The sequence below is a fragment of the Mchenga conophoros genome, linkage group LG7 (genome assembly GCF_057382185.1).
Source record: "Mchenga conophoros isolate Kocher_MC1m ecotype Shallow Benthic linkage group LG7, M_conophoros_male_GT1.1, whole genome shotgun sequence".
Lineage (NCBI taxonomy): Eukaryota > Metazoa > Chordata > Actinopteri > Cichliformes > Cichlidae > Mchenga > Mchenga conophoros.
In genome coordinates, this window is record NC_140532.1 from 14,130,064 (window position 1) to 14,154,180 (window position 24,117).

Sequence of the window (24,117 nt, forward strand, 5' to 3'; positions counted from 1 at the left end):
TCTTGAGGATGGCTGTTGCGCCTGCGCAACCAGTGTAACAAGATGGCGGAGAGTGCGGAACTGAAGGTAAAGCGAGTACATACGTTAGCTTGATAAATAAACGTTTCACACACTGAGATTTCAATTTCAGGTGTTAGCGCCGTTGACACTTAACAGTAGACACCCGAAGAGTGTTGTTATGAAGGCATATGATAAGAAAACAGCAGAGCAGAAACGACTAGATAGACAGTTAGCTGACGAGCTAGCTCGGTAGCACTAGCTTTGTTATTGTTGCACACTCTGCGTTAGGCTGTCTGTGGTTCACCTGCACTTATATAAGGTCGGATGTGGGCTTTAGCAAGAGATGAAGCTAATATTCCTGTCAGCGTGTGAAACCCACTGGCATTGTAATGTTAGCCTCCTAGCCTTAACAGTAGTTCGCCGTGCGAACCGCAGTGTGTGTTAAAGATGGGCTCTGTCTATTCCCTGGAATCCTAGTGCAGGTTAACTTGGATTGGCTATACTTTTGACATCTAGTCCAACAAATTACAGACACTGTCCACACTCCTGTTTTAGTGTAATCCAACGCGATTTGTTTTCAAACACAAGTTAACACAATGAAAAGTCTTGTTTTGTTTCAGTGAGGTCACACCAGCATCATGCGGGCGGTGTTAGTTAGTTTTTACTTATTAAACCACAGCGGTGTGTCCCCACTTTCTAATTTAATATTGTTAATGGATTATTATTTCACTGTGGATAATTACACTACATGCAAAAGGCTTTCATTTTGATCTTCACTTCAAATGAACTAATATCTGCGATACTCACACGTTGCATTGCCAAAGGTGATCATATCAACTGTACTGTAGCAATCATTGAGGTTGATCAGTAAGTGTTACTTTTGTACAGCATAAAATGCATTTGAGATGAGCTCACTAAAGATTTAAATCTATCTGTAATTTCTAAGAGTACCGCTTTTGAGTTAAGAGTTGGATTTGCGCAATACTGCAGTACACTTCTTTAATCTGGCTTCATCATTATGTAGGGAATGTGTTATAAAGGTGTTTTCATGCGTGATTCTGATTTGCACTGCTGGTGTTGCAGTTAAAAGAACACAGATTCTAACACTAATTAGTCATTTGGTATTTAAAACCACCAAGACTGTCTTTATTAGTGGTATATACTATACTGAGAGAGAGAGCTCTCTGTGATCCCTTATTCTTGAATATGGCAGGCACCACCCTGTTATGGGAGTGTGTTACAGAAAAAAGAAATGCCATTGTAGTTATCTCCAAACTATGTTTTAAGTTTTCTCAAGCCAGCTTTAATAAGTACATATTATGCAACTTCACAGTATAATTTGCACCTCTAAGGCGTCATGAGAATATTTTCCATTGCTTAAATATTTATCCCGGGTAGGTCACTGATTGATTGTCAGAGGAGATTACCAAAATATTTGCATATGGACTATATGATTGCAGCCTGTCCTTTTAATGCTGACGTTGCTTTATTTGTCTGCAACGCAGTCATCCACAAAGATATTACAGCATGTAGTCAGCACAAGAATATGAGTGGAGGCTTTACAGTAGAATGTAAGATAGTAGAAACTATTTAAAATTGACTTTTATTCTCTCTGTGTCTCAGAGGCTGTCATGCAGGCTAGTGTTGTTGCTTTGCTTCACTGCATTTCACTCTAAAATATTTGTTTTGTTTTTAAACAAACATAAAAGAAACTCACGTCCTGCTAAATCCTTGAAAAAAATAAAACCACCATATAGTTTAATGCAGTCTGTTGCAGCGTTGCCACCTTCATTGTCAAACATTACCAGAGTTAGATTATCTTGGACAATGTCTCAAAAAGTTTCTGTAGTGGATTCCATTATTTTGTACAGCTGACCATGTCCACATCCTGTTTTACCACGAGCAACATGTGCTGATGTGTTATGAATTAAAAGTACAAAGACATTGCATTTAGAAATGTGCATTTCTGCATCTAACCAAAAGCCTGTCTCTTCCATAGTCATCTCAGAGGGGCTATGTTTACAGACAAATATTAATGACTCAGTGAAAATGTTGTGTGTGGACATTGCAAGATAGCAAAGGATTTAAAAGCATTATTTATTTATTTAAAAATAAGAAGAAGAAGAAGAAATTATTTAACAGTTGTATTTAATTGACAAAATAGTTTTTTGTTTCTTTATGACAGATTAGAAATTTTTGTTTTTAAGTTGTTATAGATCTTCTTTTCCTCACTCTTCATTTTTCACCAGCAAATGGTAATGAGCCTTCGTGTTTCTGAGCTCCAAGTGTTGTTGGGATATGCGGGACGGAATAAGCATGGGCGCAAACATGAACTTTTGACCAAAGCTCTCCACCTACTCAAGGCTGGTTGCAGTCCCGCAGTGCAGATGAAGATCAAAGAGCTCTACAGGCGGCGCTTTCCAACCAAAATGGTTTCGCCAGTGGACCTAGCTCTTCCCGGTGTTCACGCTGCAGCCAGCTTGCCCACTGGCCTTGCCCAACTGGGGTTTGACAGCCACGGTTCCCCATCACCGCTGCTGCCTGTTTCCTTACTCGGGCCTAAGCACGAGCTGAGTCTGCCTCATCTTTCCTCCGCTCTGCACCCTGTACACCCTGATGTCAAGCTCCAGAGATTGTCATTCTACGATGTGCTGGATGAGCTGATAAAGCCAACCAGCCTGGGTGAGTCCACAACTTCCTGTTCAGCTTTGTTTAGTGATAGCACCTCTCCATTGCGTGCATCCCATGAAAGCACCGGGTAAAAGTTCAGCATCTGTTGACCTCAGTCGTTTCTGTAGGTTTCCCCACTGACTCTGTGTTTCTGGTTTCTTTTTCATAGCTTCAGACAACAGTCAGCGGTTCCAGGAAGCATGTTATGCCTTTGCATTAACACCGCAGCAAGTTCAGCAGATCAGCAGCTCCATGTAAGTGAGAAAGCTTCTTGGTACATTCGGCAAGTTAAATAAATGAGAAGGCAAATAACTGTCACTTTTAAAGCTTTATCGCTAATTAACCTTTTATAATTAAATATCGGAGAAAACCGAGTCATTCATGTGTTGTGTGTTAAATATTTCTTCTTTTTGAATTCTTCAGGGACATATCCGGGACCAAATGTGACTTTGCTGTTCAAGTCCAGTTAAGGTATGACTAAGATAGCCTTTTCTTTTGAGCATCTGTTTTAATCGGTGTGATGTGGCGGTGTGAGTAATGGGTCTGTTTTTAGCTGCTCTCCATTTTGAATCAGCCAGAAATAGTAATGTCACATGAACAAAAGTTTAGAGAAAAAAAGAGCAACTGTGCACACATCCAGACTAACTTTTCTTTTAAGTGACAGAACAGAAAAAGGTTTGAAAACTAAGTGGCTACAAGTAATAAGTGAACCCTTAAAACACTGATACACAAGCAACATTTTGATCCTCAAGCGTGCCAAAGAACAAAAAGCCTAAGAGAGCTCATGCAGCTGGAAACTTGTTTCTAAATGTTTTAATCCTGAACAAAAGTTACGACAGTTTTGTTTGTTTTAAGCATGCTGCTAGTGTTTTTCTTTTCAAATTTAAGAAATGAAAGCCTCAACCTGCTAATTATGATTTTAGTTATCGTTAATGATAAGTGACAATGATGAGATCCTGCCATCCATGCTCTTCTGCTTATCGTTATCAGGGTCATGGGGGGGGGGGCTGGAGGGCTGGAGCCCATCCCAGCTACGCAAAGATAAGAATTGAGTTGAATTACATTGAGGTCAAATTTTCAAATGAACAGTGAAGGATACAAGGCATGTTTTTCTCTTGGGGGCTCAGGCTTTTGTTTATATTCACAACGGACATGAGGGATTACAAAAATAATCAAAGAAAAGTACAAGCATATTTGGATGTGGACACATTGTTACCACACTAAACAGTAAAGGGGAAGTTTGCTTTAAAGAACACATAATTTATCCAGTCTAGCCTGTAGGATTTCCTAAGCCAGCATATATATGACAGAGAATACTTAATGACATTAAAAACTGGTGAATGACATCCGTTAAGAAGTGCTCTCCTGTATCATAGATGGAGATGGCTGTACTTGACACAACCGAAAACCTAAAATAAGCAAGAAAGAAAGAAAGCCAGCCTTTTTGTCAAAGTGGTAACTGAACAGAAACAAATTGTGTTTGCCATTTTTTCCTCAACATCTGAACTTATCCTCGATGCAATTTGTTTTCTCTTATTTTCAGATTTTGCTTATCGGAGACAAGCTGTCCCCAGGAGGACCATTTCCCCCCAAATCTGTGCGTGAAGGTGAATGGAAAGCCTTGTAATCTTCCGGTGAGTCCTTGGTGTTTGTTTTGTTTTTGTTTGCTTGTCATAGAGCATTTCCAGTGTTTAATAATGTGACTGTGAGTTACTAAATTTGTTGTGTTCCTTATAGGGATATCTTCCTCCCACCAAAAATGGAGTTGAACCAAAAAGGCCCAGTCGCCCCATTAACATAACGTCTCTTGTCCGGCTGTCTACTACAGTCCCCAACACAATTGTGGTGTCATGGACTTCAGAAATTGGCAGGGTAAACACACTGGATTCTCATTTTTTTATGTTTAAACAAATGGTCTGCGGAGTTGTGAGGAGAACATGAACCATCAGCATGACCTGGTTTGCTTATTATTTCCTCTTTTTTTCAGTGTTTTTCCATGGCTGTGTATTTGGTCAGACAGCAGTCGTCAGCGGTGTTGTTGCAAAGACTACGGGCCAAAGGAATCAGGAACCCTGACCACTCCAGGGCTCTGAGTAAGTCACGATATTAATTGGGAAGTACAAAGAACTGGATCTGCCCCATGATTTGTGAGAATGACATTTAAGAAACAGAAATTTCATACAGTAACTCTGCTACAGTTTTCTAACTGGTCTGACCACAGAGTCGAAACAAAGGTAAAGGTACTTTTCTTTGCATTCCTCATATGTTCTCTGGAAAAGTCCCTCTGTTTGTTTATGTGAACAAAGGCCAACGGTGGAGCTTACATTTTCTGCTTCACAATTTTGTAGTCCTTACTGTATGTGGGACTCTACAATACTATCAGAGTAATTCCCCTGAATTTGCTTGTTTCAGTTTGGTTTTTAATGTTTAAAGTGTTTAGTTTTTACTTTAGCTTTGTTTGTTTTTTTATATTTGCAATATGAAATAATTTGTCAGTAGCAAGGTCACAATTGTTCCTTTAACACAGACACACTGGGAACAATGTTTGGTCTCAATAAATCTATGCAACAACATTGTGCTTCAGTTCAGTTCAGTTTTACTTCTGTAGCACCAAATCACAGCAACAGTCGCCTCAAGGCATTTTATATTCTAAGGTGAAGACTCTACTGTAATATAATGTTTTAAGAGCTTTTCTTTTATGTTATTTTTTTTTTTTAAAGTTTTTCAATACATGTTAACTTTTTTCCACTTTTTTAGTTTTGTTATGTTTTTTTAGTTCAACAAACTATAATAACCTTAAAACATTGTTACACAAGCAACATTTTGAACCTTAAGTGTGTCAAAGAACAAATTCCATTAAACATTAAAAAGTTGTGACTCTAGCACTTTGTTTTGCTTACAGTCAAAGAGAAGTTGACGGCCGATCCAGAGAGTGAGATTGCTACCACAAGTCTAAGAGTTTCTCTCCTGTGTCCTGTAAGTACCATTCATCACTATCCTCCTTGCTTCTTAGTTGCTTCTTAGCCTGCTGTTAGAGCAACAAGAAATACGTTTACAGTTTTAGTGACCTGAGGTTTACGGTATTTGGATGTAAAGTGGTTGGGGACTGTTGCTTTTGTTCTGTGCTATTATATAGTATAAAACTGATCACTGTGTCAGTCAATGAAAGCGACATTTATCGAATTATCTTTCTTTTCTTTTCTTTTTTAGTTGGGGAAGATGAGGCTGACAATCCCCTGCCGAGCAATGACATGCTCACACCTCCAGTGCTTCGATGCTACTCTTTATATTCAAATGAATGAGAAGAAGCCAACATGGGTTTGTCCAGTCTGTGACAAGAAGGCACCATATGAGCACCTAATTATTGACGGGTGAGCACGTCTTTTTTTTTATTTTATTTTTTTAATGTCGGGTATGGTTGGCTTCATCGGGTGAGGGCCTCCAGCTCGCACTGGAGCGGTTCGCAGCCGAGTGTAACGCAGCGGGAATGAGGATCAGCACCTCCAAATCTGAGGCCATGGTTCTCAGCCGGAAAAGGGTGGAGTGCCCACTCCGGGTCGGGGATGAGTTCCTGCCCCAAGTGGAGGAGTTCAAGTATCTCGGGGTCTTGTTCGCGAGTGATGGGAGAAGGGAGCCAGAGATCGACAGACGGATTGGGGCTGCAGCTGCAGTAATGCGGACGCTGCACCGGTCCGTCGTGGTGAAGAGGGAGCTGAGTGTAAAAGCGAAGCTCTCAATTTACCGGTCGATCTACGTCCCTACCCTCACCTATGGCCACGAGCTGTGGGTAGTGACCGAAAGAACGAGATCGCGGATACAAGCGGCGGAAATGAGCTTCCTCCGAAGGGTGGCTGGCCTCTCCCTTAGAGATAGGGTGAGAAGTTCGGCCATCCGGGAGGGGCTTAGAGTAGAGCAGCTGCTGCTCCACATCGAAAGGAGCCAGCTGAGGTGGTTCGGGCATCTGGCAAGGATGCCCCCTGGGCGCCTCCTGGGCGAGGTGTTCCAGGCATGTCCCACCGGGAGGAGGCCCCGGGGCAGACCCAGGACACGCTGGAGAGATTATATCTCTCGGCTGGCCTGGGAACGCCTTGGTATTCCCCCGGACAAGCTGGAGGAGGTGGCTGGGGAGAGGGAGGTCTGGACCTCTTTGCTTAGGCTGCTACCCCCGCGACCCGACCTCGGATAAGCGGATGAAGATGGATGGATGGATGGATGGTATGGTTCCATGCCCATCCGTTTAGTATGATGTAGTCAGAAATGCTCTCCTTCCTCTACTTTGTAGAAATGTTAATCCAGTCGTCTTCTGACCAGAAAGGGTGGAGCAGGTTTCTTTAACATTGGCAAAAAAGGGATGTGCTGAATGCCTTTTTAATTTGATTAAACCCACTTGTTCTGGGTGGATGTTGCTGATCAGACAGCTTTAGCAAAAACGGATGCAGTCATCTGGTTATGAAGTTAAAGTTGGCTTAACTTTAACATCCTGCATTCCTGATTTTTATCAGGATAATCCTGCAGCTTGTCTGACAGTTGTCAAGATAAATAATAATAAAACTGCATGCTGCATAAATAGCGTGTAGCTTTATAAGCAATTAAACTCAGTTAAACTTCTTGTTTTAACTTGAAACAGACTTTCTTTGGTTTGTGTTTTATTGTCTCCTGACTATCTTGAACACAGCTGTTTCTGGACTGGATTCCTGGACAGGAATTGCCAATAATACAAATCCTTGTTTATGTTTATTTAGTATCAGTTGCTCAATCTGCTCATGATGAATCACAGCTGTATTGTAATTCTGAAGTTTGACTTTTAAGTGACTCACAAGTACTTAAGATTATTGTAATAGAATTGGAATGGCTTGTTTTTCTAGGTTGTTCATGGAAATCTTGAATAGCTGCTCTGACTGTGATGAAATCCAGTTCAAAGAAGATGGAAGCTGGGCCCCTATGAGGTCAAAGAAAGAAGTGCAGGAGGTTTCTGCTTCCTACAACGGTGTAGACAGCGGTATGTCAGTTGATTTTAATCTTTAAATCTAATCTTCCCCATGATCTGGGAACGCAGACTGACATTGCTGTTTCCTTGTAGATCTGTCTGGAACCGATGCGCATGAGCACAAACGGTCTTCTAATGACAACTGCAAGAAAGTAGATGTGATCGATCTGACACTGGATAGCTCCTCAGAAGATGAGCTAGATGACGAGCCGCCTCCTAAAAGAGCCTGTCCCTCGCTGTCACCCGTCTCTCCACCTGCAAGCAAAGGGTAAGTCATGAAACTGCAAAGGAAGTGAGATGACTGTAAAAAATGTGTTCAACTCTGTCTGCTTTTGTCTCTAAACATATGATGTTATTTCCTCCCAGAGTACTAAACCTGCACAGCCAGGCCTCACCTGTGAGCAGAGCTCCCAGCATGCCACCTGTGGAGACCAGTTACATTCCTCCCCCACCACCTCTCATCCAGGACTACCGCCACTACTATCACACAGCCAGTGACCTGCCAGGTAGCCCCGTCAATTTCCCTAAAGGAAATGAATTTTATCTCACTGCCATCATAGCGTGTATGTGTTAAATTCTGTCATCTGACTACCAGCATGAGTGTGCCTCCTGATAGACAGAACTAGGGATAATGTTGATGTCTTACAGTGTCGCCATGTCATAGGGAGATAACTTCACAGTGATTATTGTAAGTCATTAAGTGTACATTAGTCACGTAGGTTTGCGCAAGGGTGAGACAGTAGAAACAAAAACCTGTTCGTTTGGTTGGTTGTTTTTTTTTTTTGTTCTGTTTTGTTTTCGTGCAGTGGTCAGTTGAAATTTTGTAACACTTTTCTTTTTTTTCTTTTTTTTTAAAGCATGCTGAGAATGATAAGACTTTGGTTTTTGTTACAAAATTTTCCTTATCAGGACACATTTATTGTTGTACTGAATAATTTGGCTCTCTAATCAGATAATTTATCAAATGTACCAGTGTAATTAACTGGGGAAGGTGTTTTTACTTTAAATTTTTACTTTAAATGCTACTTTTCCAAAAAAAAACAAACCCAAAAAAACTTTTTCTCAGAACTTTTTTTTTTTTTTTTTTTTACACACTGAGCGAAAAGGAAACTGAAAAAATGGAGAACATGGACGCTTTTTGGGAGGGATTAATAAAATAAAAAGATATTCAAATTACCTCCGTAAAAATATTTGGCTCTAATGTGTCGATTAAATTGAAAGAAAGGTTTTTGTTGTGGGAAATATTCCATATACTGGAGACCTGGGGAATTTTCATTGTAATACATCGGTTGAAAATTATTCACTTGTAATGACTTCATGCCTCTGAACGCAGCTTGTAAAGTCGTTTCTTTTTCTTACAGATCAAAATTTCTTCTCCTTCCTTCAAGGCGACAATCAGGTACAGTTACTCATTCTCATCCAGCGACCACAAACCCGCCTAAATAGATTGTAAAAGAGTGATATATTTTCAGTAAGACAAATCTTTAGATCTGTACATTGAATTAAATAAATTTACAGATGTTTTTTATCCAGTGATAGCTGTGCAAATCAAAACTAAGCTTTATTCATACATTTAGTGCTGTACATACAGCAACCTCACTTTTTCTCACATACTTAAGTTACTAAAGTGCTGTTTGAATTATTATCTCGCTAACAAATAACACTTGCAGGTAGGGCTGGGCCATATTATACCGTTCACGGTAATACCGGTATAATGTTAGGCAACGATAGGAAAATGAAATATCGCGATAGAATATGAGTAAAACGCGCATGCGCAGTGCCTTTGTTTTCATACGCACATGGCCGATTGTTGAGTGAAACAGATGAACCAGAATTGGTTTGTAAAAATGGTGCAACTTCAGTGATGTGGAACTGGTTTGGTGTTTGTCCGTCAGATACACAACAAAGCACATTTTTTTGCAGAACATGCAAGCCGACGTCGTTATTGTTGTATTTGTCGGACTAAGATGCTCTTAAATCTGGGAGTAATCTGGGTCCTAAACTCAGTATACTTCAGGTCAAACAAACACTGCAGCATCACTGAGAGTTAACTGTCTAAATTCTTTCATCTTTAATAAAACGATCAGCATTGCTGCTTTACCAGGTGTAACAATTCAGTTTAACTTCCAGGCATCCATGAAAACAAAATTTATTACATTTAACGGAGTTAGAAGTTAGCAGGAAGCTAGCGGAAGTTAGCTCGCTAGTTTCGCTAGTTACCTAAGCATGATATAGCATGTTCTGACTGAGAGATTTCTGAAAAAATTCAAACGTACAGTTCTGCTATCACTTCCAACATAAATGAAGGCAGGAAACTAAACAGCAGTGACGTTTGTAGGGTTACTGAAGTTGGGCTAGCTGGTATATAATGATGTGCTACGTGATCGCTAGCGACACAGCTATGTTAGCATAACATAAACAGTGAAGCTGGAGGATGAACACTAAGGTTCCTCATGGTTAGAGACAAATGCAATCGCATGGCAGGATGCTGTAAACGGACCAAACTTCAGTCAGGAGAACAACTGAGATAATCCATCCACAATACAAGGCTAGTCATTAATATACTGCAACAACATGGGAATAGAGCAGCTGCCAGAGAATTCAACATCAATGAATCAATGGTACAGAAGTGGAGGAAGCAAGAAGAATGAGTTTAATAAAGTTTGATTTATCTAACTGCTTTGTTTAGCTCAATGTGCCTTATAATCCCGTGCACCTTATGGTCCAAAAAATACGTACTGCACACTACAGTTTAATGTTGCAAAGCACCTCTTTTTAACTTCAGTGGATATTATATATGGTTATGCTCAGGATATGTCAGCCCATTTCTACTGGAAATGCCTTTTGGTTAAACTTTCAGCAAGGAATTTGCATTTGCACTGTTACATTTTTATAAAGCTTTAATGTACATAAAAACCAGCTTCTTGTTTAAGTGAAAATTAATGGAAGGTTGTCTTTTTGCGCTAGTAATGTTGTGGAGTATTTTGTCTCGCATCAATTATATCGTCAGTTATATCGTTATCGCAAATTTTCAAATGTATATCGTGATAAATATTTTTGGCCATATCGCCCTGCTCTACTTGCAGGTGTACGCTGAGGTCCGTGTCAAATCTGAGGTCATTTGGAAAACTGATTCTCAGATTTCTGCTAAAACTAGTTTTCTGTTATCCTCTTACAACAACTGGTGTCTTCATGTGAGGCGTTTAGTGATTGTCTTTGTAGATTGTTACTAATGAAAGTAACTTGGTTTGCATCCCTCTTTCCAAATTGCACGACTCTCTGCCCGCACATCACTCACACACAGCGCCATTCAACACCACAGGAAAACATGCCAGTGACATTTGGGAACAACCTTAAACTTAATATTCACTAAAACAACTTAATTTGCCATTTTGCTTCTATCTTTAGCAGCTGTTAGTTGAACTACTGTTTATTATATTAAAGCATGCATGCAGTCAGACAGGCACAGGTCTTAGTAGTTTGTCTTAAAACTAAAACTTGGTCATCTGTTTTTGCTTTTTGGTTTGTTTTATTCTCCCCATTCTTCAGTGTCATGAAGTTTTGTAAATATAGCACTAGGCTTTAACATATTTCTTCACAGTATGCTTGACTGTTGTCACTCTTCTTTGTCCTGTTAGCATTACAATATGGTGATGGCTGCTGCAGCAGCTGCGTCGGCTTCAGCCTCAGAGGATCATGACCTGCTCCTCAACCGTTTCCTGCCCTACAGCTCCCCTCAGCTCTTACGTGAACAGCCAGGCACCCCGGGGAGCAGCACATTGGCTGCCACCAACGGAGGCAGCAACAGCGGCAGCACCAGTAGTTTGGTGTCTTCGAGCAGTCTGCGGGACCACGACAAAGACCGGGATCGGGACAGAGACAGGGACAGCCATTCCATTTCAGGATTATCAAGGTCCTCAGTGGAAGCAGCAGCAGCTGCAGCGGCCATTTATGGCTCCATATCTGACATTATCTCTCTTGACTAGATCCACTCAGAACTGAAAGACAAGGGAGACCTCGAGAGCAGGAGTTCTTTGTAAATAAAGAAGAGGAAGATGAAAGAATACAGTGCTATGTACAGAGAGGAAAATCTATTTTCAATTTTACTTATCATATGTATATAAACTTAGGACGCTTCCTGTCCGGTGAGTTACTTCAGTTGATATTTTTCTGTGAATACTGAAGACTTTTTCACACCTCTTCATGTGGTCCTTTGATTAAATTGTACCTTTTGTACCTGTTTTTACGGTTTTGTTTCGATAATTCATGTCAATGGCATTATTTCAGTATACATGCACAGAACGCAGTGGGGGTCACAACCTTATGGAGCGTAATATTCAGAATATAAAGCAAAAGGGCATTGTTATAGATGTACAAAAGGCAAGTCTCAGCAAAACAGGAAAATGGGTAACACTTTCTTTATTTTCTAAATGGCTTTATTTCTGTTGACATGCTGTGGGCAGCAGAAAGATCGGCCATTTTTTGCCATCACTGTAGAATTTTTTCAGTAGAACATTCATGCTGTGGTCATTATTTTAAATAATTATTTATGATGTAAGTTATGTAGGATGTGTGCTGTTTTTTTTTTGTTTTTTTTTTAAAAGAAGCATTCCCTATGCCTCTAGGAACTGTTGCCACTAGAAATGCAGGAGTAAATGCTAGATCCTTCTATTGTCGTAAGTGCTCTCTTTTCCTCCTCACTTCTTTAACTCAAATCAAACATGAGCGATGTTAAATTGTTCAAACTGTACCTGGATGACATAAATTGGGAGAAGTCAGTATTGTTAAGACAACACTTTTATTTTAATTTTATTTTGTTGTTGTTGTGTGAATGAAGGGCACAGGTCCAGCAAGAACCACTATCGGACCTTTTATATAAGTCTTAGATTTGCAGTATTGTGTAATTTTTTTTCTCTCAAAGTGTAGTTGTTTTACTTTGCATATTATATTCTTAAAAACATGCACAAAAAAAACACAATTGATGAGTTGATACCGATAAATTTCTGCTCCACCGTCAATGGGAGACTAGTTTCTGGTCCGCGTGAGGTGAAATGCTATATTTGAAAGGTGTAAAACTGTTCACTGAGTGCAATTGGATTAAATACATTTCACTGGGTTTGATTTTAGCACTTGTTGCTTTTTGTTTTTTAATTTACAGAGAGCCTGTTTGGAGCAGTGAAGCATTACAATGTGCAATTGAGTAGTTTTCAGCTTTATGTGTGTCTACAAATTACCTGAAAGCTCACCTGTTTGAGTGAATCACAACACCCTTTTTTTTGGCCCAAAACTCAAAATCATCTATGTTACTTTGGACTCCTCCCTTTCCTTTATTTTGTTTGACTTGTGCTTACAGTTAGAATTATTTATTATCATATATATTTTTCAGCATTTGTTTGATTAATGAACATGCATTGCTGTCATTGTATGTGATCATTTCTTTTGTAATTATATATAATTAATGCTATTTAAAGATGTCATTGTTGCTTGACATGCATTATAACATTTTCTGTTTGTCTGTTTTGCTATCAGATGATGTCAATAACTCAATAGAAGCTTTGATCGTTTTGAACGGCTGCGAGGTCTACTGTGCTGTTTGATATTTGTAAGAATTAAAACCAATACAAGGAAGTGCATGTTTTGTAGATGGCGTGAGGACAGCTCCGTTTGCTTCTCTGGTAGCTTTTGAGAGCATTCAGTATAGCAACAAAATCACTCGGTTGAATGTCGCCAGCAAAAATGTACCGTCTCTGAGGAGCGGCGTGGCACTTAAAAGAAATCTGCATTGTTTATGAAATTGTTTTTCAGTATCAAGGTCTTAGGTTACAAAAGGATAAAGCTACGTAATATCATTGGCAGTTATTATTAGAAGAAGAAAGAAAAGCAACATTGTACACATTTGCTTGTTAGTAGTTTTCTTGATTTTGGAGGAGTGGAAATGGCCTCGGGGTATCCCTGTGTTTTAATGGTTAATTTAAACTAGGAGTGATGGCATATTCAAAAAATACAAAATAACTGAAATGATATTTATGTACTTACAAACCAAACTAAACTAAAATATTAATGCATACATATACAGGAAATGTCACTTTTTAAGTCTTTCTCAATTTGGTTGAGTATGTAAACCTGACAAAGTGCCGCAGGCTTTCTGCATTTGTTTATTCAGTCAGCATGGTCGAAGTCCACTTCCCTGCTGTGTTTACCATACAAAATACGTTATTTACCCTGTATTTAGAACTTTTTTTTCATGCAGTTGAAATGGACAGGTTGCCAGTCTGTGGCAGAGACTCAGACGAGCATTCATGTTCACATTCACACCGATAGTCATTTTGAAATCAGTATTATAGGACTGTGGGAAGAAGTCAAGGTACCCCATAAGGAACCCGTGCAGGCACAGGGAGAACATGTAAACCTCACTCAGTCATGCCCAACTGGGGGCTTTTTGCTATGAGGTGATTACCATGCAGTCCTTAAAAATACATCTGCCAGATGACACTCTGCCAGACAGATAATTTGAATTATAGATGATAGTAGCATGAGATATAAATTATTTCCTGTATCTGTCTTTGTGGTAGTGGAGCTGAATCAGTCTGTTACATAAGGTGGACCTCAGTGATATTCCTGTCCATCACAGCTTTAAAAGTTTCCTGTTTGCAACCAATCACAGAGCCACAGAAGCAGATGATTTCTTCATCTCAACAAAATCATTTACTAGTCAACAGTCAAACATGGTGGTGGTAGTTTGGTGGTCTGGGGCTGCTTTGCTGCTTCAGGATGACTTGCTGTAATTGATGGAACTGTGAATTCTGCTCTCTTCTAGAAAATCGTGAAGGAGAATGTCTGGCCATCTTTCCGTGCCCTGAAGCTCAAGCACACTTGATTTATGCAGCAGGACAACAATCCAAAACACATCTGCAAGTCTACCTTTGAATGTGCTGTGCTGGCCTAGTCAAAGTCCAGACTGAAATCCAAATCAGATACTTTGACATAACCTTACACAGGTTGCTCAAAAATGCTTAATTAAAACAGTTTTGCAAAGAAAAGTGAGCCAAAATTCCTTCCAAGTGATATGAAAGATCTATTGCCAGTTACCACAAATGCTTGATTGCAGTTTCTGCTGCCAAGGGGCACACAACTAGTTATCAGGTGTAGGGGACAATTTTAACACAGCACCAGTTGGTTTGGCTATCTTTTTCTTTTTTACATTAATAAATGAAATTATCATTTACAATTTGTGTTTTGTATGTATTTTGTCTTATATTATGCTGGAGAGTAGTGACAATCTAATTTGTTAACTAATGCCATTGTGCAGTAACTTGCAGGTAGTGCAGTTACATACACATTTGCATTGTTTTTATTTATTTTCTATCTATTTATTTATTTATTCATTGCAATTTTTAATAACTATTGAAATTATAATTTTTGGGAGTATAAGAAAAAATATATGTTTTTAAACTTTTTTTTCTACCCTGGTCTCTGGTTTCTGTAAAAGAAATTAACTGGTGAACATTGTATACAGAATCCAGACACTAAACATGGCATACCTTGTTGACATTTTACCTCCTTTTTAAAATTATATTTAGTTATTTATTTACTGCGTTGGTTCAAATTTTATGTTAATTGTCATTTCATGATCAATATTATTATTTATTTTTACAGTATTGATATTATATTGAACTTCTGAAAACCTGCTTTTGGCAGTTATCCCCCACTTAAAAAATAATAATAATAATAATATTGAAAAAAACCCAAAAACTAACAGAAACCTGCCAACCCACTCTGAAACTTTTACTTAACGTAAACAAACACCAAATAAAAATAATATATATATAAAATCACCAGTCTTTGGAGCATCTGTTCATCATATGACACTAATTAATAGCACACTTGCGTTCGAGCCAAACCACAGGTCTGTCTCAGAGGACATGGGCACAACCAGCTGTTTTTAGCTTAAAGCCGTTTCATGACTTGTTGTCTAGCCTGCATTTTATTTTTTTTAACAGACACCGATGCTTCAAAAGTCCAGCAGAAGGCAGAAACGTGTAAGGTAAATGTGAAAAGAAATCCTGTTTTGCATTCATTGCTGATTTGGAGTGTGGATGTGGGTTTAGTCGGGGCATTAAAGCGTCATCGCGTCGGTCATGACGTTTTTAGAAAGCGGCGCCGCTGCAGACTGGAATGGGAGCTGGCGATTTTTCCCATATTTTGATAGTTTAATCCGTGAATGGCGCCGAAACAGGACCCGAAACCTAAATTTCAAGAAGGTAACAGTTTGTTTCCTTCTTGTTCTGTTAGGCTTGTACCAGCAGCGAGTGCTGGAGTCGCCGAAAAGCTTCAAAGTGTCAGCTAGTTACTGATCGTAACAAACAGCTAGCCGTATTAGCTCTCATTGTTGTTACTGTGAACACTAAATTGGACTCGGGAGTTTTTATTCGCCGCTTTGGTGGTTTATTTCGTCCTGTCATTACTACACAAACCAATTTCAGAAGTAAGAAGCTATATAAACTGTGTTTTCGAGATCTTTTATTGAACTGAAGGTTATATTTTCATTCATGCAGCGTTAGCTTCTCATTGACTGTTAGCTGAGTCCTAGCTAGCTTTTTTTGTACACGGCGTGTTAGCACCGCCTGCTGCTGACTTGGCGCTCATTTGTTGAATTATATACAAGTGGTTAAGTTATTAAATTAACTAGCAGGACTACGTTAAATTTATTTAGTAAAAGTCTTCCTTTTTATTATCAGTGACCAGAATGTTCTCTTGACAGTTAGTCATATTAGTGAGATAATAGTCGAGTTTTCATGTAAACTTCCCTAAATATGCAGTTGTGGTCAGATGTTTATATGTAGTCGTTATGGGCATGTAATGCCATGGTATTTTTTTCCACCCTGGAAAACGAATGAGTATACATCATTAATGACTTTAACAACCAAGAACGTGGTACACAAAGTATACATACAGGCTCAAATGTATACATACATTCACTTAAAGCTTTTAAGTAGTGCTTAAGGTTCTACAGTGTCTTTTTAAATGACAAGACCAAGGCGCATTAAGTTCTTGTTGGTGATCATGACTGACTACAACTGGTAGTTTTTATTTTTTATTTATTTTTGTCTGGGGAAAACATTTGTTTGACAGCATTAATTGGGCTGACCAATACCAAAAAAATATGATCTTCTCGATCTATAAAGAAAAGGAAAATATTTAAATTAAGTGAATGTCTCTATTTAAAAACAAACAAAAAATTCATGATGTGATATTATAGTATATAGTATATCAGAAATCTGTTCACTATTTTTATTACAAATTATATCAGTAAGGAAGCTGACTAAATATTCACTGATAATTTATGGCAAAGGGGTGGGATTAAATAAGTGTATACTTCTTCCCACTCCCTTTCAACATGTAAATTAATCAGAATGTTTTTTTGTATGTAATTTGTATAGTATTTTTTTCTCTCTTATTTCTTTTCTAAATGTACTTGTGTATTGTTCACATGTTGAAATAAATTACCAATCAATCAATACTTTGAACAATGGGACTTTGATGGACCAGTTGGAGAAGTCTAAGTAACTAGGTAAAGATCTAAGAAGAAGATTATAATTTTATTCAAGTTGAAAAGTTGAACAACCCACAAACCACCAAGTCTCAAGCCTGCCATGAACTGGAAACCGCTGCAATACCACCATCACTGTGGTTTCACTGAGTTTTACATTGCTACGGACTAACAGGGTGCCGACCAAGAATAAGCCCCAGCTCCAAAATCAGCACCTTCAAGATCAACTGAAATTTGCAGTTGGCCACATGAACAAGTCAAATGTCTTCTGGAGAAGTTTTATGATCAGATAACTCCATCCCTAGTAAAAAGTTGTACCGTATGTCTTGGCCAGGAATCCAACAAATTTATATTGCCTCTACCAAGTCTGCTAAGAAGAGGGGTCAGATATCCAGTCAGAAGCTTGTTGATGACTACCAAAAGCATCTGGTTGAGATGGAGCTTGCTAAGAGACACAATCAAATATTAGGAGTGTATGTATACTCTTGAGCCTGTGTGGTTAGGACAACATCTAAAATAAATTCAAGTGTGTGTTCGTACTATCCTGGTGGGGATCAAAATCTGACATATACTATACTGGTGGGGAGTTTCTGCACCGTGGGGACCAAAATCCAGGTCCCTACGGGGTTGAAAGCAATTTTCACACTCAAAACGTGGTTTTAGTGCCAGGGTTACAATTAGGTTATGGTTAGGGTCAGGGTTAGGCATTCATTTTTGATGGTTAGGGTAAGCGGCTAGGGAAAGCATTATGTCAATGGGATGTCCCCACGAGGATAGCAAACCAGACGTGTGTGTGTGTGTGGGGGGGTCTTTCTTCTCTCCTGTCAATGCCTTACTCACGTCCTTATTTTGTTATCTTTTCAGGTGAAAGAGTGCTGTGTTTTCATGGGCCATTGCTCTACGAAGCTAAGGTAAGCTGCCTTAATTAAGCGTGTCTCTCATTCAGTCGTCTTCTTTGTGTCTGTGTTTGACAATGAGTCATCCCTCTCTTTGCAGTGTGTTAAGATAAACATCAAGGACAAACAAATCAAATACTTTATTCATTACAGTGGGTGGAATAAGAAGTAAGTTTTTGGTTCCAATAAATCCCGATTAACGTTTGTACAGGAACTGTTTAACAAGTGCTTACATTCTTTTGATGTTGTGTCTTCCAGCTGGGACGAATGGGTTCCTGAAAGCAGGGTGCTTAAGTATGTGGATAGTAATCTGCAGAAACAGAGAGAGCTTCAGAGGGCCAATCAGTACGTCAATACTCTTTTTCTATTCACTATCGACTTTGAACTGACTGTGAGTTCCTTATGACTGTTGGAGCAAGTTAGGCAAAATCCTTCATCCAATTTCAGTAGCACACAATGTGTGCTATGTTTTAAACGTATTGGGACACAACAGAGTTTTAGTCTAGCTCACAATGGGCCTCTATGGAGTCACTATACAAGTGAAGCACATTCAGTCTTAATAGAATATTTTCCTGTAATTTTATTTACACATTAATCTGTTATTTTTATGCTCGAGTAAATGTCCCACTTAGAACCCCCCCCCTTTATTTGTGTACTAAATCCCTTTATGCAAGTGCCAACACTAATGTGTCATGCCTATTCATAGTACTACAAAAACTGTGTTGGGTCACGTGCTACAGTGATTTTTAAATCTTGTGAAAGTGTAGTGAGTGTGGTACAAATTAATTATTCCTGAATATCTGAACTTGTTTTAATACAGAGACCATTATGTAGAAGGAAAAATGAGGGGTCAAGCGCCAAATAAGAAGATACCTGCTGCATCGCAGAAAAACGATGTGTGAGTTTTTGTTTTGTTTTCCTCTGTAACATAAGCTGCCAAACTGCTTTTCATATTAACACTTCACACTTAATTAGCTCTTCTTTGTTTGTAGGAAAACCAAAAAGAACAAACAGAAGAGTAAGTACATCACATTGTCTTACAATGTTAGAATTTATAAATGCGATTCTTAAAATTGACTCATTATAAGGCAAGAGTGGCAGTTAATTAAAGCTGTGTCTGTGCAGCTCCTGGAGCAGGAGAAGGGACTAGTTCAGGGGGAGATCCAACCCATCCTCCACGCAAGAAAAGAGCTCGTGTCGACCCAACTGTGGAAAGCGTAAGTTCAGAATTTTGTTTCTGTTGGTAATGTCAAATAATACCAGACTGTGCGAAAATGAACAGGCTTAATGTGCCAATACACCTGCTGCAGTGGTCGCTTTGCTCACTGCCACGCCATCACACAGATGCAGCCATTTATGCCTGCAGTTAAGGCGCAAGAAGTTTGTAGTATTCTCCTAAATGATAGGTGTCGCCACTCAGACACTATCTTGTCATATGCGCTGATGGGGAGAAGTCAAACCGGGAAACCAAAGCTTTGTCAAAAGTGTTTTGTTTTTGTTTTATTTGCAAAGTTCCTTTGACAAGCTCAGCCGAGCACAACGCACCAAGTCGCAAAAATCAAGAGGTGCACGACCGACCAACATGGCACAAGATGTGAAGTGAAAATTATCAAGAGACTACACAAGCGACGCGGCAACCATAAAAAAGCCCTAAGGCTGCTTTGTTTTCTCCTCATGTGGTTTATGAGAACAAAGTAATCGCACTTGGGTGCAGACCAGAGCAACCGCACTGAAACCCTTTGGGGGAGCTGATCTTTCTTTGGTTTCAAACAAACTTCAGAGCGGTTTGTTTATGGTTGTTTATAGGTTTGAGTGGAACACCTTGCTATAGCCGAGAATGCTTTGCATTCTGGAGTGTTGCAGCGTGTATAAACTGTGAAATATTAACCAGATAAAATACAAATGTTAGGACTCAATTTTCCATGTTATCCACTATTCCAGACCACAGCACCTGTTTCCTGTATTTACTTTTGTTGCTCTCACTCCAGACTCGAGTAAGCATACCGAACATTGTTGCATCGTTTTTAGTGACGCATTTTGGCTCACTTTGAGTTTGATTGGCATCTTCTGTGTGAAAAGAGACGAAACCATGGGAAAAAGCTACAAGTTTACAAATTCATGAACTGCATCAGACCAGAGTTAACAAACTATAGGTGTAAAAACGCCTTAATTCACTGCAGTTGCAGCAGTGTAGCAGGAACTACATTTGAAACCACTGTTTATGAAATGTTTCTGAGGCTTGGTTTCCATTTAGGTGTGTAAACATGATTGTTAAAAGCTTTCTTTTAATTAACTTTTTCTTTTTTTTCCCCCCGCACTCCTGTTTACTCAGGAGGAAACTTTCATAAATCGAGTGGAGGTCAAAGTGAAAATCCCGGAGGAGCTGAAACCCTGGCTTGTGGACGACTGGGACTTGATTACACGGCAAAAGCAGGTTAGTAAGCACTGACCTTAAACTCAAGTTTCACTTCACAGCATTTTATACATTGTATTTGTCTACAACATTTCCAAAGTTATTTCTTTCTATTTTGTTTTTCTTCAGCTTTTCCACCTACCTGCCAAAAAAAATGTTGACGCAGTCCTTGAAGATTATGCAAACTACAAGAAATCAAGAGGAAACTCAGACAGCAAGTAAAAACTTCTACTTTTCATCTTCTCAAGCAAAACTGTTTATGGTGCAAGCAATGCAGAGAGAGAAAATGTTTTATTTAAAATGTTTCTAGGACATGGTGAACAAATACTAAGAGTAAAGATTTGACTTTTCTGTTTTCTCTTCACTGATCAGGGAGTTTGCTGTAAACGAGGTGGTTGCTGGTGTCCGTGAATATTTCAATGTTATGCTGGGGACACAACTTCTCTACAAATTCGAGAGGCCTCAGTACGCAGACATCCTTGCCAACCACCCAGATACACCAATGTCTCAGATCTATGGGGCTCCTCACCTACTCAGACTCTTTGGTAAAAGCACTTACACATCATCATGTTTGGTGAAAGAACTAGACAATGAAAACTGTGTAGAAGAGCTAAAGATTGTCCTGTTTTCTTATCAAATTATTCATATAAAGCCATTAGCAAATGTATATTATAAAACTATCAGATGTGTGTTGTAGGTCTTAATGCACAAAAATGATTGAACATGTTTTTGTCTAAGCTTTAACATATTAAACACTGAGCTGTTTCTACCATAAAACTCCAAAGATGCAAAGATGCTTTTTTAAAAAAGATTATCTGCCTTTTCACTTGTGTTGAAAGAGCTGACTGTAAAATCTCTTGATGATTCAGTTGTTACTGGAAATTAACTCTTTGATCTGGGGGAGGTATTATTTCCACTGTAACCACAGTTTGAAGGCACAGCCAAAAGTTTTTCAACTTCATCATCTCTCAACTTGGACTAAGCCCAAAATAACTCCCTATTGGCATTGTCATAATTAAGGTTATAAAAGGTCAGATTCTTTTCTGGATTCGGTCCATCTTTTATGGATGCTTTGTGAAGATAAGATTGGGCCTAGACAGGTTTTTAGTGTCAGGGCAGTGCCCGAGAAATCAGAAAAATATATGCCAGCATCAATCATAAAAAGGAATTGATAGCTTGGAGGCTGTTTATACCCCATCTAGGGCTGGCATGGACAAAACACGAAAGGCATCTCTTTCCCAAGTTCCAAGGAGCCACAAAAGCCACTTGTTAAGTTGGTGAATTAACTCTGGGGTGAGCTGAGGCCAGAACATCAAGCAAATCTGTCCACAGATTCAAAATGGAGATAATCCAACCAAAAGAAACAAAAGGCAAAACGCAGCAATTCAATACCCAACTGACATAAGTATGAGAACTGTTCAAAATTGAATGCAGCCCACCCTTAGTTATTCACACTTGAACACAAACACATTGCAAGAGCTACATGTGTGTGGCAGGTTGAAGCTTGCAGCCCCCCCCCCCCCAATGCAGATCTTTTAATCCCTTCACGACCCTCAGAAAATCGGGGGCTTGATAGAAAAATAGCTGCAACTCCTAAATGATTTATACGTCTTGATAAACAGTTATAACTGAGAGTCTACACTTTAAAATAAATTAAGATATGACTAAAGTCTCCTGTGGCAGTGTACAGAGACAAAACTGCAAGAGGTTTGTGATTGGCCAAAAGCCTATGGCCCTGACTGCGATGCCATGTTTATTACAGGGTATGTTGTCTCAGTTAATTTCTTGTCATAACAAAGCATCATAAATAAAGTCAAATGACATAAGCTCGGTAAAACATTTGTTGAGAGAAGTGTTGCACACACACCTCCTTTAGATGGTGTTGATTTTTGCTTAAGCAGTAGTAGTGTAGAGGTGTTGACCTTCTCTGTCTAGTCCCGACTTTATCCTTTTGTGTGTGTGTGTGTGTGTGTGTGTGTGTATTAAACACACACACACATATATGCAAGCATCAACATTTAAAAATAAGGGCTGCTTTAAATTGAAAGTGTGCGGGTGAGGCATGGTTTTGCAATGAGCTGTTATAAATGAAACTGAGGTCAGTGGTCACATGACTTATAAAAGGCTGTCATTGTTTGGTTTTGAAAGTGAGAATCGGAGCCATGCTGGCGTACACGCCCCTGGATGAGAAGAGCCTTGCACTGCTGCTCAGTTACCTACAGGACTTCCTCAAGTGAGTATTCAGGAATCTTAACGAGGCTCATGATGATTATCAAAGCTCAGCAGAGATGAGTAAAATGTTTCTTCATTTCAGGTATCTTGTAAAAAACTCTGCATCGCTCTTCAATGCAAGCGACTATGAAGTTGCCCCTCCAGAGTACCACCGCAAGGCAGTGTAAGGTTTTTTTATTTTCGGATCAGAAGGCTTTGTGTGTTGACGTTTGGAGACATTCTTCCCAGTTGAAAGGATGTTTTCACAAAACGCCTTTGGAGAGCGGATTGTGAGAGATCTGTTGACGATGTAGAGGAGAATTGGAGCAAGATGTCACACTAATCCCTGGACAAATCCATTTTCTTTCATGTGGAAAGCTGCTGATTATGCTGTTCCTGTACTGGTATGTTTTTGAGTACCACTTAGTAGTTTTTTTTTTTTTTTTGTCTTTTTGTTTGTTTGGGGTTTTTTCTCTCTTTAGAGAGAAGAATTTCACGTTCCCTGTTTTAATTCAGATGCTGGCTTAATTTGTCATGTAGGCTGTCACCATTTTTCTAATAAAACCATTCTCCAGATGTTTGTCCTTACATTTACATTTTGTTTAAAGACGTGTTTACGTGAAGATCCTTTGTTTTGTTTTTTAAATGTAGTGCTTTATGGGAGCGTTACAAAAATCAAAATGAAGATGTGATTAGTTGTTTACAACCAAGGTACAGATTTCTTTTCATATATTTTGTTGAAATATATGAAACCCGTTAAGACAAGTCAGTTGTATAATATGCTGTAAATATTTTTAATAGATTAAATATTATTTTGCACTTTTCGCTCAAGTTTAATTTTACTTGAATTTCACTCTTTTACCCAGCGTCATAGTTAATGAGCAAGGACCAATAACAAAGCTTTTCTTTTATGCAATGAATGTACGCTAGGACTTTTTTTTTTTTTTTTTTTTCCCTTAATGCCTTTTTAGGAAATGTGTACTTAATAGAAGATATTGGGGTTTTTTTTTTTAAAAGATCCGTAATACAAATGGAGGTTTTAAGTGCAAACATTAGTGCTTGACAACTTATTTTCTCCATCTTTTGATTCTGCTCTCATTTAGTTTTCATTCATTTCAAGTATTTTATGTAAACATGTAAATTACTCAACACTGAAACACAGTGAGCTTTTAAATGCACAACTTGTACATTTAGTCATTTTAAAGACCAAATTTTTAATTAGTACATGGTGTTTAAAAAAATAAAAAAATAATTTTTAGAAAAGTATTATGTCTGAGGTCTGCAGAGCCAAATCAGAAAGATTAAAGTTGCATCTACTTCTGTCATGTGAATGAGCCATTACTTGGCTTATCTAACAGTGTATGTGGGGCATTTGATGGTGTAACAAATG

The 24,117-nt window shown here is 38.8% G+C and overlaps 2 protein-coding genes across 3 annotated transcripts; both read left to right on the plus strand.

Annotated features, from left to right (window-relative positions):
• Nucleotides 1-27: 27 nt before the first annotated feature.
• On the plus strand, nucleotides 28-15,142 carry pias1b (protein inhibitor of activated STAT, 1b). The gene is made up of 14 exons (XM_085282291.1): nucleotides 28-66; nucleotides 2,250-2,682; nucleotides 2,840-2,924; nucleotides 3,094-3,141; nucleotides 4,214-4,304; nucleotides 4,408-4,542; nucleotides 4,658-4,763; nucleotides 5,573-5,646; nucleotides 5,881-6,041; nucleotides 7,536-7,669; nucleotides 7,751-7,925; nucleotides 8,024-8,163; nucleotides 9,019-9,056; nucleotides 11,296-15,142. The coding sequence occupies exons 1-14, from the start codon at nucleotides 43-45 to the stop codon at nucleotides 11,641-11,643; spliced, it is 1,992 nt and encodes a 663-aa protein (XP_085138417.1). The 5' UTR covers nucleotides 28-42; the 3' UTR covers nucleotides 11,644-15,142.
• A 621-nt stretch (nucleotides 15,143-15,763) lies between these two features.
• Nucleotides 15,764-23,303, plus strand: morf4l1 (mortality factor 4 like 1). 2 transcript variants are annotated; one of them, XM_085282292.1, is made up of 12 exons: nucleotides 15,779-15,918; nucleotides 18,072-18,118; nucleotides 18,204-18,271; nucleotides 18,362-18,448; nucleotides 18,924-19,001; nucleotides 19,096-19,121; nucleotides 19,229-19,320; nucleotides 20,436-20,537; nucleotides 20,646-20,734; nucleotides 20,889-21,061; nucleotides 22,665-22,749; nucleotides 22,831-23,303. In XM_085282292.1, the coding sequence occupies exons 1-12, from the start codon at nucleotides 15,879-15,881 to the stop codon at nucleotides 22,913-22,915; spliced, it is 972 nt and encodes a 323-aa protein (XP_085138418.1). In that variant the 5' UTR covers nucleotides 15,779-15,878; the 3' UTR covers nucleotides 22,916-23,303. The 2 variants fall into 2 exon arrangements, with proteins under 2 accessions (XP_085138419.1, XP_085138418.1); XM_085282293.1 differs by lacking the exon at nucleotides 18,072-18,118 and having other exon boundaries at nucleotides 15,764-15,918.
• The last annotated feature ends 814 nt before the right edge of the window (nucleotides 23,304-24,117 follow it).